The following is a 13,644-nucleotide window of genomic DNA, read 5'->3' as shown; positions in this document are numbered from 1 at the left end:
ACAAAACTCTCTTCATTGCCATTACTGGTTTCCTATCACTATTTCATCTCCTCGTCTCTGAAATCTGATACTTGATACATAAGAAACGCTGAAATATCAACACTTGACGAGATTGAATTTCCAGTACCTCTCACCCAACCGTCTTCTCTCCCATTGACAACTGTCTTCACTCCGGACTCGGATTGCACGCGGCACTCGATCTATGGAACACTTCATGATGGAGACGGCGACATGCTGGGCTTTTATTTCGACCAACAGAAAAAAAGGACCTCATGCTATCCAGACAGCTATGAGAAATATCAAGCTAATATGAAGAGCGATTGGTATTCGCCAGGCGTGTGCCCCAATCGATACGTGTATGCAGCGACGGCTGTATCAACTCATACCAATGCACCAGCTACCACGTTCGCCATCTGCTGTCTTTCGTAGGTTTGAAACTGCTATCAAGGCGACCAGAGGCTAATAGGAAGATAGTGATGTCCCGACTGCTGTATATAATTTACAACCAGTAGTGTGCTACCGATCTATGACTGGAGATATCGCAGACTCCTTCACCTTTACGGCGGCATACCCCGGTATAAGCCCAACAACTGATATATACGTGCCTGCAATAATGATAGCATGGCAGCATTCCGATCTTTCGCGCTTCGATCCCAAATCGGCACTAGTATATGATCTTAAACGGGCGAAAATATCACTAAGACCGGATCCTTTTACAGAAACTGCAAGTGAGTTTGCCAGCTCGACATTGCCGTCCGATCGAAGTTCAATAAGCTACACAAACGAGTTTCCCACATCGACTTCAAAGACAAAAGACCAGGATGAAAGCTCAGAAGGCGGCAGTCATGGTTTGAGTACTGGGGCTACGGCAGGTATAGGTGTCGGCGCTGCGATCGCGGGTATGGCTGTTGTGGGATTTCTGTGGTGGTTTACGAAAAGATACAGAGTCTTGCGAAAGGATAAGAATACTGCTGAGACTGGGCAGACGTGGGATGAACAGATGTATAAACCACCAGGTATTGTAGACAAGCCAGTGAATGCTGGCGTGACACCAAGAACTGAGCTTCCTTGATATGAGCCATCAAAACACATGATTACTAGTCATTGCTTGGGATGCGTGTATTTATATAAGCTAAACATGGTTCTAATTAACGTTTTACCTAACATACATGAGAGCCTGATACAGTACGTACACAATTGTGATATGCCACCGCTACATTAGCTTGTAACTATTTCAACGTTAGCTAAACTTATCTACAAATATCATTGTTAGAGTCTAAGTAAACGACAAGAGGATACAAAGTACATGTTCGTGTTCTTCCTAGATAGAGATCCTTAATTTGAGTATTTATCTCGGCTCATAGAGCGTTCTTGTCAAGTTTGACGAAAGATGAGCCCCTCCCATTGCATGCATGGCCGGCATGTCAATATCTTCTGGACTTACATGCTCATCAAACCAGACCTTCCTATTAACAACCTCTTGGCCTTTTCGGTGGAAATTGAGGAGGGGGAAACGGCAAGACATGGCTGAAACTTGCATGGGTTGAAAAGTCGGCTACCAATACCAACCTTCGACAGGCAAAAGAGGCTGCATAAAGTGCAACTTCGGGTAAAAAGATTCGTAATAATGTCAGACAGGTTGACGTGGCGTGGGCAACTGCCAATTGAGATCAAGGGACGAGTGCAGGATGCTTATGGATATCTGCCACAAATTACAAGCACACAGGGGTTGAGGACGGGAATATAACTTGCTCAGCCGGCAGCCTGATTCTTGGTTTCCTTTCCTTTCCTACAACTCACCTTGAAGTCTCAAATATCAACACGTCGTAGAAACGTGACCGAGTAAAACCCCGGCAGCCTAATCCCTCAACTCCCTTCACGAACCGATCGACAAATTTCAACACTTACAATGAACTTACCAAAAGGGGCATCAGTAGCCTTTGTAACCGCAATCAGAACACAAAGGGCATCTCCAACGCCTTCAATACCTTTAACAACCATCTTCACACCAAACAAGGATTGCACAGGAGACGATGCCTTCAAAACAAGAACAGTGGGCTCCTCAGTGTATTATGAGTTCGATGATGGCGCCATAAAACCGACATGCTACCCTTTGAGTTATAAGAGTTATCAGTACTATTCGGTAAATTGGTACTCTCCAGGAGTGTGCCCTCTTTCCTACGTCTACGTTTCAACATCGATATCAACTCGTGGCAATGCACCCGAAATAACCTTTGCTGCATGCTGTCCATCGTAAGCACAATCTGTACTCATGTGTATCCTCCATTGCTAAAATACATCTAGGAATGTCGCCATAATATCGGGATTCGACAGTTCGTGCCGGAGCGTGAGCACCTCCAGAGTCGAGACTGTAGATGGAAGCGTTGTCACCAGCACTACGGTTTACTACGCAAATCCGATTTTGGTTGCTTGGCAGGAATCTGATATATCTCGTTTTTCTCCTCAATCTGAAGCACGTGCGGCTCTGCGAAGCGCTGGAGTGACGTTGCCTCCTGAACTTTCTACTGCAAGCAGCACCACGGACAAATCTGCCACCTCGACTTCCAACTCAAACAACCGAGATGATGATGAAGATCCGGGGAGTAGCGGTGGCGGTTTGAGTAGCGGTGCTGCTGCAGGCATAGGTGTTGCTGTCGGACTCATGGTGATCATGCTCCTTGTAGCTTTGTGGTGGTTTGTGAAGCGGCGCAAGGCCACCCGGGGAGTCAACAATGCCGACGAAAGCGGGCAGTTGTGGAATCAACAGATTTACAAGGTTCCGGATACTACAGAAACTTCGGATAAGGTTGTCGAGATCCCGAGAAATGGACTCAGGGGGTGATAATGTCGGTAGGGAACGCAATCACTCGTTACAGCAGCGTGGGCTTGTTCAGAAAGGCAGGATGATTTTGGTTTCGTTATAATATGTCACTTAGTACACGTCTCATTTAGCTAAAGAATGTAATAACTAAACGGCTATTCTGATATATATGCCCAAACAAATAATCTGCAAACATACAAAGGCTTATCCATGGGATTTGTAATCACAACATTGAGCCCCAAACCTTGGTGCAGTTGTACAGCGATTTTTGTCTTGAATTCTGCTTCTGTGCCAAGCAGAAGTTGATATAATTCTTACCCAGCTAATAACACGGTTCTGAACACAGCCACATGATCCCGACTTGTCTTGTTTATAATTCATCAAGAAGACAGACTTCACCTCGTGTATCTATTCTGTCCTTAATACGTCAAGAATGCTTTCTCCATATCTTAGCGCCAAGCTGAGGCGAACGTGGAGTAGGCTGATAACGCCTTCTTTATCTTTCCAATACCACACATTCGCCTTGTTGAGTTTAGTTGTTATTTCTACTCTGTCACTCGACAGTCGTTTTATGGACCCGTCAATGCGTTGCTGAACGAACTATATGCTCAAATGCGCGATGAACTAACGAGAGTCTGACGTGATAAGATGAAAGGGCAACTGATTGTCGGCATTATCACAGTAGTGTTGCTTTTCCAATGTTAGTCTCATGCTGATACTAAAGCCTTATCAAGCTCCGTCGTCAGCAGTGTTGTATGGACTCATTCAACTGGCCTGTTTTGGCATGGATCAACACCTTGGAACCCACAACTCTTCCATACTGGATCTTGTCAAGATGCCACAGCCCAATGCTTTGAAGATCTCGATCACATCCATTGCATCATCGTCACAACATGTGGTGGAGTTAATGTTGTCTTGACACAGGAAATGAGGCCTACTAATGGATCTCCACGAACGGGGCGGCCCGAACCAGGGTATAACTAGTTTGAGATCGTTCATGAAAGTTGCCCTTTTTGGGTTTCAGCTGCCGTCGATTTTCAGCTCCCCACTCTCGATCCTTGGCGTCCGTGCCATTACTGTTCAAGTCAGGTAGTCGAGCTCCTGGCCTCCTTTTGGCTTGTCAAGTTCCGTGCCTTCGCTTTGTTTACACAGGATAGAGAGAGGATTGGCAACGTCCGAAGTCTGGAAATTAACTCAGAGGTGAATGCACATACGGTGGTCTCTGAACAGGGCCTGATACTTCACAGCCAACAGAGGACTAGAAATCGCAGCCGCTGTCTTCCGTATTTGCGTGCAGTGGGACGGTATAGCCAATAACAAGCAAATTTGAGCGAGATAAACATGTCTGCTCTGTTCTAGGCAAGCGAACATAGTCAACCAAGAGAGCCCATAGACTCCTGGCAGGGAATTGCTGTGCCAAGTTGTTGTCTTGGATATGTTCAGGCATGCGTGACAGGGGTTCATGCTTGCTGAAGAGACGATGATCTTTTCCCGTGTCTCACTCATCACTATCTCTTACGGACTTACCTCTCAAAGACGGTAATATTTGATGTCCTATCATGATCTACGCCTACATACGCGTCTATGGAGACTACGGCTTATTGTAACCTTTTATGAAACGTGGCAACACAAGATGGATAAGATGGATAGTGAAACCTTTCATCGTCTCTGACTAGACATTAGGTATAATTCATTGGACATTACTATTAGTAAAGATAGTCATATCAGCCTGTATGAAATTTGTACGAATGCACGTTCGGGATGCGTTCCTTTGAGCAGATCCTCTCTTATGACGGTAGGATGAACCGTAAAGTTCCTGTTTTGACAGTATAGCTGAGACATGCATACTACACCATGCGAAAACACGGTCGTTGCGTTGTTTTCTACAAAGGTAATTACACCGCAACTGTTCGTAACCTGTCCTTGGCTTTGACGATCTTTGCCATCAGTCGTCATTCGTATGAAGTGGCCTTCCACCTCCAGTCCACTTTAATGTATGTCAAAAGAGCTATAAGAAGGCCAGAAATACCGGCAAAATATAATTCATAGCATCAACTCCTTTTGCAATCTTCAACCACACTACTACTATATCGACTACGTCCCATACAACTATGTAAGTCCCTCAACATTGGTTGATATCAGACAACCTACATTGTACAGAAGTACAGACACTGACTATTGAGAAAAGTCATTATGGCCACCACTACTGCCACTGAAGCGCGCCCCTGGGAAATTAAACTCCGAGAGACTGCAGCCCTCTATCGGTCTAGCCTCGAGGAAAACAACCTCGATGCGTATTTTGAGGTCCAACGTTCAGCCTTTGGGGTGGACCTCAAGAGCCTGAACACCTGGTCTTTCCAGAAGCCCGAAAAAGCCTACTCGTTGAAGCTCGAGTCTGATGACGAACGCGAAAGGCTGAAGAGTCTGGGCAAACAGCTCATTGAAGACCATCAGACAGCTGCCAACGACGTCAAAGCAACTTCTGATGCGATCAAGAACGGCAGTACTGGCAAAGAGAATGCCAGGGTTCGAATGGAGAAAGCCAGAGAAGAAGCTAAGAAGAAATCAGCTGAAATCATTGACCAGCAGTTTGATCGAGCTCAGACGCTCATTGACCAACTGCCCGATGATAAGCAGGAGGCGGCTACCGACTTCTGGATTCAACTCTCTAACGGGTTCCTGGCGTTTTGGAAGATAGCGATGGATGCGATTTATGCTGTTTTGAAGGCTGTTATCGATTGGCTTGAGAATATGTGGGAAACGGTCAAGCAGCGCTGGGAGGATGTGAAGGCTACTTTCAAGGATGCTTGGGAATGGTTCCAGGCATTGTTTAATTAGCACTATATCAGCTAAGGCGTAGTACTGGACCGGATGCCCTATTCTAGCATATCTATAAATTGGGAACATCCGAGTAGCCAACTTCAATAAGACAAGACCCTTTCCGCATTTCGTCCTCTGGTCAAGTTCTAGTCATCGATCAGACCCCATTAGCTCTGGTTTAGGATGAACTTAATCAGAGTGACGTTCCCATCCCCCATCTCTCCCTGCTGACAGTACACGGACTTGAACCAACACTGCAAGAATAAGAGTTAGACCCATAGTATGGGTTATCATATCCCAGCTCGATATTGGTTCCATCATTGAATACCCATGTCATACACCTCTTGCATCCTGTCTAGAATCCGCAAGACTCCAAAGCTCGTTTCCCCCGTTGCCGAGGCGCGATTGTAGCAGGTGCAGGCTCACTTCGCTCTCTGTAGTCGACTCCAGAGTCTCACCAGGTTAATTCCCAGTCAGTGTTGTTCGTAAACTAGACCACGACGGCTCGGTCCGGATTGATGGCGTTGGGCCCAGTCTTTGCCTCGCCGGTAGTTTCGTACATATTTATTACTGCCTGCTGACTAGCAAAGCTCATTTGATTATAGATACAGCGCTCTAATATTACGTGCCATCAACTGTTTATTGAATAATATGAATGAATTTGTTAGTTAGTGCAGCTTTGAAGACAATGTTGCCTTTCGCTTCCCTGTATATCAAGAGTCATAGAAAGTAGGGCATAAGGAACCTTATTATTGTATAATAAAAAAGCAGTGAAATGCTCCGTCCAATGAAGAAAGGCTGTTAATACATTTCGGTTATTCTCCGGTGTTGGGTATGAATACATCATAGCCTGATTCAAAAGATGCCTTGTGTCAACCTTACATCTTACGCAATTCAGATCTCAGCGTTGCCTGCACAGCCGCGGTAATTTTCTGCAGCAAACTCCCCTTGACAACTTTCTATGAAACGTATTTCAAAGTCAATCAATCACCGAATACTATCTAGGTCGTAACATTGAGTTATCTGTTCACAATGACTGATCTAAACTGCAACGACCTCAATGCGACCGAATGCCTTCTACGTGTTACCGCCAGCATACTCGAACAGCTGAAGGAAGACAGCAGCGCTTTCAACTGGGATCCTGCTAGTTTCGTGGTTACCCTCGTCATCGGCATCATTGCAGCTGCCTTTGCTTTCTTTGCCATCATTCAAGGATTTCTAGCAGCTGGTCCAGGTAGACATAAATGCAGCAAATATGCTATTGGTACCTGGGCTACTCTCTCTAAACGCAAGTTCGACTGGTCTGAGTTGCGTTATCGCTCAATCGCTCAAACGCCTGTAATCAGGATCCAAAACCTGCTCGATAAAATGAAACCACCGCGGGATGGCGCATCCACTCGCCTGGAGTGGAATGAAGATCGTTTTCACCCCGACCTAGTCTTTTCAAAACTTCAACCCATCAAAAAAGAAACCTCTGATTATTTCCCTGCAACATGGCTTCGCCTATTGACTCATGCCGGATTACACCATCCAGAGTTATGGGAGACAAATCCACAAGGAACAGACTACTTGCCGTCCGACTTAGCAGCTGCTCCTGCTTATTCAACCATTGCTGATTTAATAATTGTTGCGTCAATCACGGCTGGCAGAATACAATTTAATTCAACCGGTCAGGATATTGCGAACAAAGCTTCCATACAGGGGGAATACCTGGATCTCAATTTTCGAAGCCATCCTCTTCTAGGCGTGTATGCTGCAATTGACCAAGCTCGTCCATTTAAGAACGACTTATTCAAAGACTATATGAGGGGGATGTACGATCGCCCACCCGCAAACAAGCTACTCGCCAAAGTAGCGTATGGTCAAGGTTGTCTACAAAGTGTTAGACATTTAACTGTTCCCTCATTCATACATACCCCCCCTATCCAGTCGGTCAGGTGGTCTGCCGAGAGGATGGAGATTATCTCGGTATCTTTGAATCGTGCAATCTATAGGTCTAGATGCGGCTGTGAAACGAGGCGTATTTCCCAAGAAGAAGTTGTCCGAAATCACCGAAAAGTAATGTTCGAATGTTGCTACGCTGAAAGATTAGGAGCCTTCGATTGCGACTATGAGGAGTATGACCCTTTGAAAATTGGCGATGGAGATATATCGATACTTGCAGCTGCTGTACCGCGCACAAGAATCAATCTCTTTCCCAAAAGACTGGCGAACATTGGTGATAAATTTATTTTTCTAGTAATTCAGAGTCGTTATTGCATGAAAGCGGACGTCTCTCTCCGCGAGAACATGATTGGCGGAGGTGGACCAGGAACGAACACTGCTCCAGGATTGGGAAGACAGAGTCGCCGGGGTTTCCGAGTGGACAAAAACCTGAAGGACTACTCATTTAAGTACACGATTAGCCTGGGAAGGCCAGAGTCGATTCGTACAACCCGAATGTATTTCATTGACGACAATATGATACGGGGAGAAATTGATCGTATTGACTCATGGATTGAAGATAATGAGCAGAATGATTTAATGGTCTGTCGGATCAAGGCCCTTGCTTTCACCACGGCAACATGTAAGCAAATGTACCAAGGAACACAGGGAGTGCGAAGGTGGCCAACCGAGTGCGACATCACGCGAGAAGAACGCGGCAACATTGACGAGACGATTAACAGCCACGGTGAAATTACCCCTAATTCCTTATCGTCTATCACCAACCTGATTTCACTTCAGGTTCGCAAACTACAGGACTATGATCATAATCGCCAATCTGAAATGCTATCAGTGGATGAGTATTTTACCAATTCTTGCAAAGGGAAAGAAGGGTTATCGGAGTGGGCACCCGGCGGGAGGACCTTCCGATTTCTAGAATATATGGAGAACATTATGGAGCTCTGGGAGAAGGATGGGGATAGTTTCAAGTATCCGACCGAGCAAGTCCAGCATTATCTGGACGATCTTCTTGTCTACCGCGCCACCTTGATCTATATGTTGCTCTCACAGGCAGCAGACAACAGCCATATTCTCAGTAACCCTGAGTACTACAAGCTTATACCTGTAATTTAATCATGTATGAAGACGGGGGCGAACGTCATCTTGCGCAAAAAGGCTACGGTTATAGGTAAGGCTGGGAACAACGCGAAAGCTGCTTCAGATAATAAACCAGGATAGGACTTCAGACAGATCTTGATTTTATTACCTGAAGATAAGGTTTCCATCATAAATCATACTTTTGGATTTTATTACATTTCTTGCCTACTTGTATATTATTTGATATGTCGTTTAATTAGTTAGTAGGCTTAGATATCGTGGCTCATCTATAGTACATAGGGCATTAGCACTACTGCTCGAAATGCATACGAAAAAAGTCCGTATGCAATTTTGCCTTAAACAGGAGATATATCAGGTCGGTTGTTCATGAGCCCTTCCTCTTCCCTATCCATTTCGTCCAGTGCCCTGCTGGCTTCGGCCAGTGTCCTTTTCAATCTATCCTTTTTCTTTTCCCGTGCCTCCTTTTTCTTCTTCTTTTCGTCTTGTTCCTTCCTCAATTCCTTCAGTTCTTTCTTATCCTCCTGTTTCTCCTGAAAATCACACCAATGCTTTGTCACAACTTGCTCCATCGGGCTCCAGATTCTGTTCCATTGTTTCGCAGCAGCGTCCGAGAATAGAGCAATAGACGCAACGGGAACACGGAATGTGAAGGACACAGTCCCTGTAAAAATTGATAAGTTATGTCTGTGCGTTTTATAGAACGCGTGATGGGAAACCTACAGATTATAACATGAACCCAGCTGGGGGTTTCAGCGAATGGTTTGTCGCTTAATGCGAATAGGGACGAAAGGAAGGAGAGTGGTAACTAAAGTAGACCTATCAGCATGGGAGACCTATGTTCACTTAGTTGATCGACCTACAAATAGGATGGTGACAACTGTAAACACCATCATGGTCCTTCCTTGTCTCGTAGCCTGTCGTGCCTGATCGTTCGCAATCTCAGTCTCAGCGAGGGTTAGGATTGTATCGACCTGTACTAGATATTAGCTTTCTCGATTATGAACTACCGACGATAGGAATTTTCGCTCACGCTCTCCTGTGTCCTTTTGGCAACGTTTTCTAGCTCCTCAAGATCATTAGAGAAGTACTGCCCCGTAATACTACTGGAACCTTTGGTGTTCCCAGGCATTTCCTTTTGAACAGTCAGTTGGAAATTGACGATGCTGCGTAGCATGTTGAGTTCGTCACGGAGGTCTTTGATGTCGCACGCCAACTGCGAAGCTTGTGTAAGAATACCTTCCAGCTTGCCATCATTTCCTTCCTTCCGCAACCGTGTTCTGTGCTTATATTAGCTGAATAGTTCATGAGCAGTGACTAGAGGATGGTTAAAGTACAAGTTATGACAATCACTGAAGAGTCTCTTCTCTTCTCTCGCCTAAACATAATTTAGTAATTTGTTGATTGGAGATCATGAGTGGATAGATAACACTAACATTTTCGTTGACAATATCGGAGAAGAGCTGACGAATTGAGCGAGTGGAAAGCTCTTCTCTAACAATGTGGCTATTGGAACTCGAGTCATCGCTGCGTTGGCTGGGGTCGACCTGTTCACTGGTCCTCTTTCTTTCGTATGCATCTACACAGTAGTTGGCAATGAGTGTTGCGATTCGAGCCGTAAATTCCGGCTGAGATGGTGCTTCTGTAATCTGTTCTTGTATGGCGGGATGATTCAAGAAGTCTTTCGGGAGGTCATCTTCTTGGACCTCGTCAACTGGATGAGAAGTGGCAGTGATAACCCACTTTGTAGGGAAACGGTAACTTTAGCAGAGAAACAAATGGAAAAGGAGATCAATTTTGTGCAACTTACCATCCAGAATGGTCCAAACCCAAAGTTGTTTAACTCTTACCACATTGAATGGGCCACTGGGCTGCTCATCTTCTTTCTTTTGTCTGTTTTTCTTTTTCTTCTCCTTCTTCTCGTTCTTTACCTCCTCCTCTTCTTTTTTCCCATTCAGGTATTTTGTGACAACCTGTGTCCTGTTGCGGGCATCTTGGTCTGCTCTAGACGCTTCATCTGATCCAAAATGATAGTACGATTCATCCAGTGTAGCCGATTGGTGAACTACATCATCTTTGTAAGCCTCTAGTAGCTGTTTGTACAAACTTTCCCCCTTGCTTCCTTCACTAGCAGATGAGGCAGGAATATATTTGGACATGGAAAGATATGGCATCTGAACTTTTTGTTAGCTGGATAAAATTACGAAATTGGAATGAAACTTACATAAGCTGCAGAGACAGCGAGAGATCTCGTCTCATCGCTTGATTTGGATACATAGAGAGGCCTCATGAACCGTGAAGCAGATGTGCGATCGGGGACTTGAACCCAGCTGCTGCGTAAGAATGATGCAAAGCTCTGTGTCTGCTCTGTAGACAACTTTCTCTCTTTCAAAATCCTTTTCGTAAGGTCCTGTATCAAGTCAATACTTGCCACGTCCTCTGTGTCTTGTTCGGTCTTACTTCCATCCAAACTATCTATATCTAGTTAGTGATTGTTGTCGATCCTGGAGTAAATGCTACCTTACATTAGTCACCGGTAGGTGAATCCATTTCAACTGCGTCGTAATCTCTATGTTGTCATTGGAATCGTCGGAGGACTTGGAGCCATCCTGTGGGTAGGGTAGCCGTGTCTTCATCGCGTCCTCGGCAATTCTTTTCGGACCTTTGCCATAAATCACATCTTGAACCGGCCGCCATTGTTTGATCCATTTGGTTTTGTGCTGAGAATTGTCGATTCGCCGGTCGAAAAATTGAGTAATTGTGACATTGAATCCGCGCAGTACCTTATCCACTCCTTCTTGCGGTTTTATGGGCTTATACAAACTTCGTCTGTAGGTTTCTGCCACTGCAAAGTCGCTGAGATAGTTTTGCATGTCGAACAGAATTAATCTGTCTGGATCTTGCTTGCTCTCGTCCTTCTCATCCCCATGTTCGGTTCTTGCGAGCTTCTTCGATTTGCCGTCTGACTGAAGTAACTTATTTGCAAGTTGTTGGGCTCTCTGAACTGATTCCAAGGTCTCTGACGTTACAGAGAAGTTATCTATGAGAATCCAGAGGACCCATGGCATCCTCGAGTGAACTGCCTGTTCGAAAATGGTCGGGTCCTTAGCATCGATGTTATCGAATATATCATCCCTTGTCAGTCGTTTGACCAACATTCGAAATATTTTGCTTCTGTTTGGCCCTTTAGCAGCCCACTCCAACATCTCCCTTTGCGGATTCTCAGTGGAAACGTCTTTGACAAAATGATTCATGATTTTATCAAGATGGGTCTGTTGTTGCTGGTCTGCGGCCTGGTTGAAATCAAAATCGTCGAACGCCGACCTTCCATTGGCATCTACCATTAGAAGAAACTCGTACTTCATTTTTGTTGTAGCGGTTTCAATGATAGCAAGATGCCCAGACATTACTGCGTAATGCAATGCTGTACGTCCAAGATTGTCGAGGAGATCGAAACTAGCTTCCTCGTTGCTCAAGTCTTCGACGCCCTGCTCCCACCCCTCCTCACATGCTACCATGAGACAAGTCTTTCCTTCATTATCGCTGATATCGAGATGATCGGATATATTGGTGTCTTTCTTCTTCTTCTTGGTGTGCTCGATCAATGTGTCCATTATACCCTTTTCTTTTTTATACGCCGCCATCATCAAAACGGTCCATCCATCGTTGTCCCTGACACTTATATCTGCCTTGTTTTTGAGGCAGACTTTGACTATCTTTTCGTTGCTCCACCAGATAGCTATGTGTAAGGGCGTCATACCTGATTTGGTTGTACTTTGTTCGAGAAGTTGAGGGTAGCGTTCCACGATGAGTTGGAAAGTATCGGACTGGCCATAGGTGATAGCTATGTGAAGTACATTCCACCCACGACTGTCAGTCAGCTCTGGATTGGCCTTATGGGAAAGCAACTCTTTAACCACGGCTTCGTGACCGGCTGAGCAAGCGAAATGCAATGGCCTCCATCCATCCTTGTCACCCATGGAGGAGTCCGCTGCGCCGTCTTCGAGTAATTTTTTGACCACCCTTTGGAAGCCTTTCTCTGCTGCTAGGTGGAGAGATGTTTTATTCTCATCATCTGGGAAAGGGACATTGACCATGGTCTTTAAAGTTTCCCAACTCGAGCCAAGGTTATGCATCGCATCGTTGTCATTTGATGCCGCCTGGAGTAGTGTGTACAGGGCATTTGAGCTTCCGCCATTGCTTTGGTTACTTGTGTCGTTCTGTTGTTGTCCACTATTGATGGCTGGCATGGTGTCATCACGCTATTCTCCAGTGGCTGGGGTTCCCATGGGCTGTCGCTGCGCTTCTTCCTCTCCTACAGCAGCCGGATCACCCCTAGGTGTCCTAGAAAACAGGTGGGCCATCTTGAGAACAAGGGGATAGTATCCAGGGATAAAAAAGTAAAAACAAGTTGTATGAATAATTCGGAAAGTGAACTTTACATCCATTGCCAAATGATGATGCCTTTGTCATTTCTATATTCCCAACCGATGAAGGCTACGAAACATAGACATTGAGGCATTTAAACCAAGTCTGCATGATACCTGGTAAGCTGGAAAGCATGGTAATCAATAACTCGTATTCATGCATAATCATCTGACTATTTAATGTTGGATTTGTTTTCGCAGCCTGGTCTTGGCATCAGGTCCCAACCACTTAGGATTTTCCTCAATCTAACATGGGTGTGAAGAAACTAGGAGGTCGATAAGGAAACATATCTACCCCGCCTCGTATATGCATGGGAGGTTCAGCTGGCATGAAGAGCTGAAGCTATCACTCAATCAAGGTCGTTAGTGACTGCAAGATAAGCACGGAAAGTGGAAATCATATTGTGCTGACAATTCGATCGGCGATTGGATTACCCAGTCAGGCATCTGGGTTACAAGACAAAGCATAGTTTCGGGAAGCAATATCTCGGAAATTAATACGGGCTGTCATCTGGTAGGTAAAGTCATCTAGAGCAA

General features: G+C 45.2%; 5 protein-coding genes across 5 annotated transcripts, besides 2 other annotated features; 4 read left to right on the top strand and 1 right to left on the bottom strand.

The window, feature by feature from the left end:
• Window positions 1-309: 309 nt before the first annotated feature.
• On the top strand, window positions 310-1,072 carry FPSE_10048 (uncharacterized protein; the record flags this gene model as incomplete). Its single annotated transcript, XM_009263165.1, has 2 exons — window positions 310-425; window positions 475-1,072. The coding sequence occupies 2 exons, from the start codon at window positions 310-312 to the stop codon at window positions 1,070-1,072; spliced, it is 714 nt and encodes a 237-aa protein (XP_009261440.1).
• An 837-nt stretch (window positions 1,073-1,909) lies between these two features.
• Window positions 1,910-2,842, top strand: FPSE_10049 (uncharacterized protein; the record flags this gene model as incomplete). The annotated part of the gene is made up of 2 exons (XM_009263166.1): window positions 1,910-2,253; window positions 2,305-2,842. The coding sequence occupies 2 exons, from the start codon at window positions 1,910-1,912 to the stop codon at window positions 2,840-2,842; spliced, it is 882 nt and encodes a 293-aa protein (XP_009261441.1).
• Window positions 2,843-5,014: 2,172 nt separating this feature from the next.
• On the top strand, window positions 5,015-5,659 carry FPSE_10050 (uncharacterized protein; the record flags this gene model as incomplete). The annotated part of the gene is made up of 1 exon (XM_009263167.1): window positions 5,015-5,659. The coding sequence occupies one exon, from the start codon at window positions 5,015-5,017 to the stop codon at window positions 5,657-5,659; it is 645 nt and encodes a 214-aa protein (XP_009261442.1).
• A 1,014-nt stretch (window positions 5,660-6,673) lies between these two features.
• On the top strand, window positions 6,674-8,698 carry FPSE_10051 (uncharacterized protein; the record flags this gene model as incomplete). Its single annotated transcript, XM_009263168.1, has 1 exon — window positions 6,674-8,698. The coding sequence occupies one exon, from the start codon at window positions 6,674-6,676 to the stop codon at window positions 8,696-8,698; it is 2,025 nt and encodes a 674-aa protein (XP_009261443.1).
• Window positions 8,699-9,018: 320 nt separating this feature from the next.
• Window positions 9,019-12,930, bottom strand: FPSE_10052 (uncharacterized protein; the record flags this gene model as incomplete). Its single annotated transcript, XM_009263169.1, has 10 exons — window positions 9,019-9,344; window positions 9,404-9,488; window positions 9,544-9,654; window positions 9,714-9,960; window positions 10,018-10,058; window positions 10,117-10,394; window positions 10,491-10,854; window positions 10,905-11,090; window positions 11,141-11,155; window positions 11,206-12,930. The coding sequence occupies 10 exons, from the start codon at window positions 12,928-12,930 to the stop codon at window positions 9,019-9,021; spliced, it is 3,378 nt and encodes a 1,125-aa protein (XP_009261444.1).
• Window positions 9,122-9,215: a repeat region.
• Window positions 10,577-10,628: a repeat region.
• Window positions 12,931-13,644: the final 714 nt, after the last annotated feature.

This window comes from Fusarium pseudograminearum, chromosome 1 (genome assembly GCF_000303195.2).
Source record: "Fusarium pseudograminearum CS3096 chromosome 1, whole genome shotgun sequence".
Lineage (NCBI taxonomy): Eukaryota > Fungi > Ascomycota > Sordariomycetes > Hypocreales > Nectriaceae > Fusarium > Fusarium pseudograminearum.
This window is presented reverse-complemented; position numbering and strand designations above follow the sequence as displayed.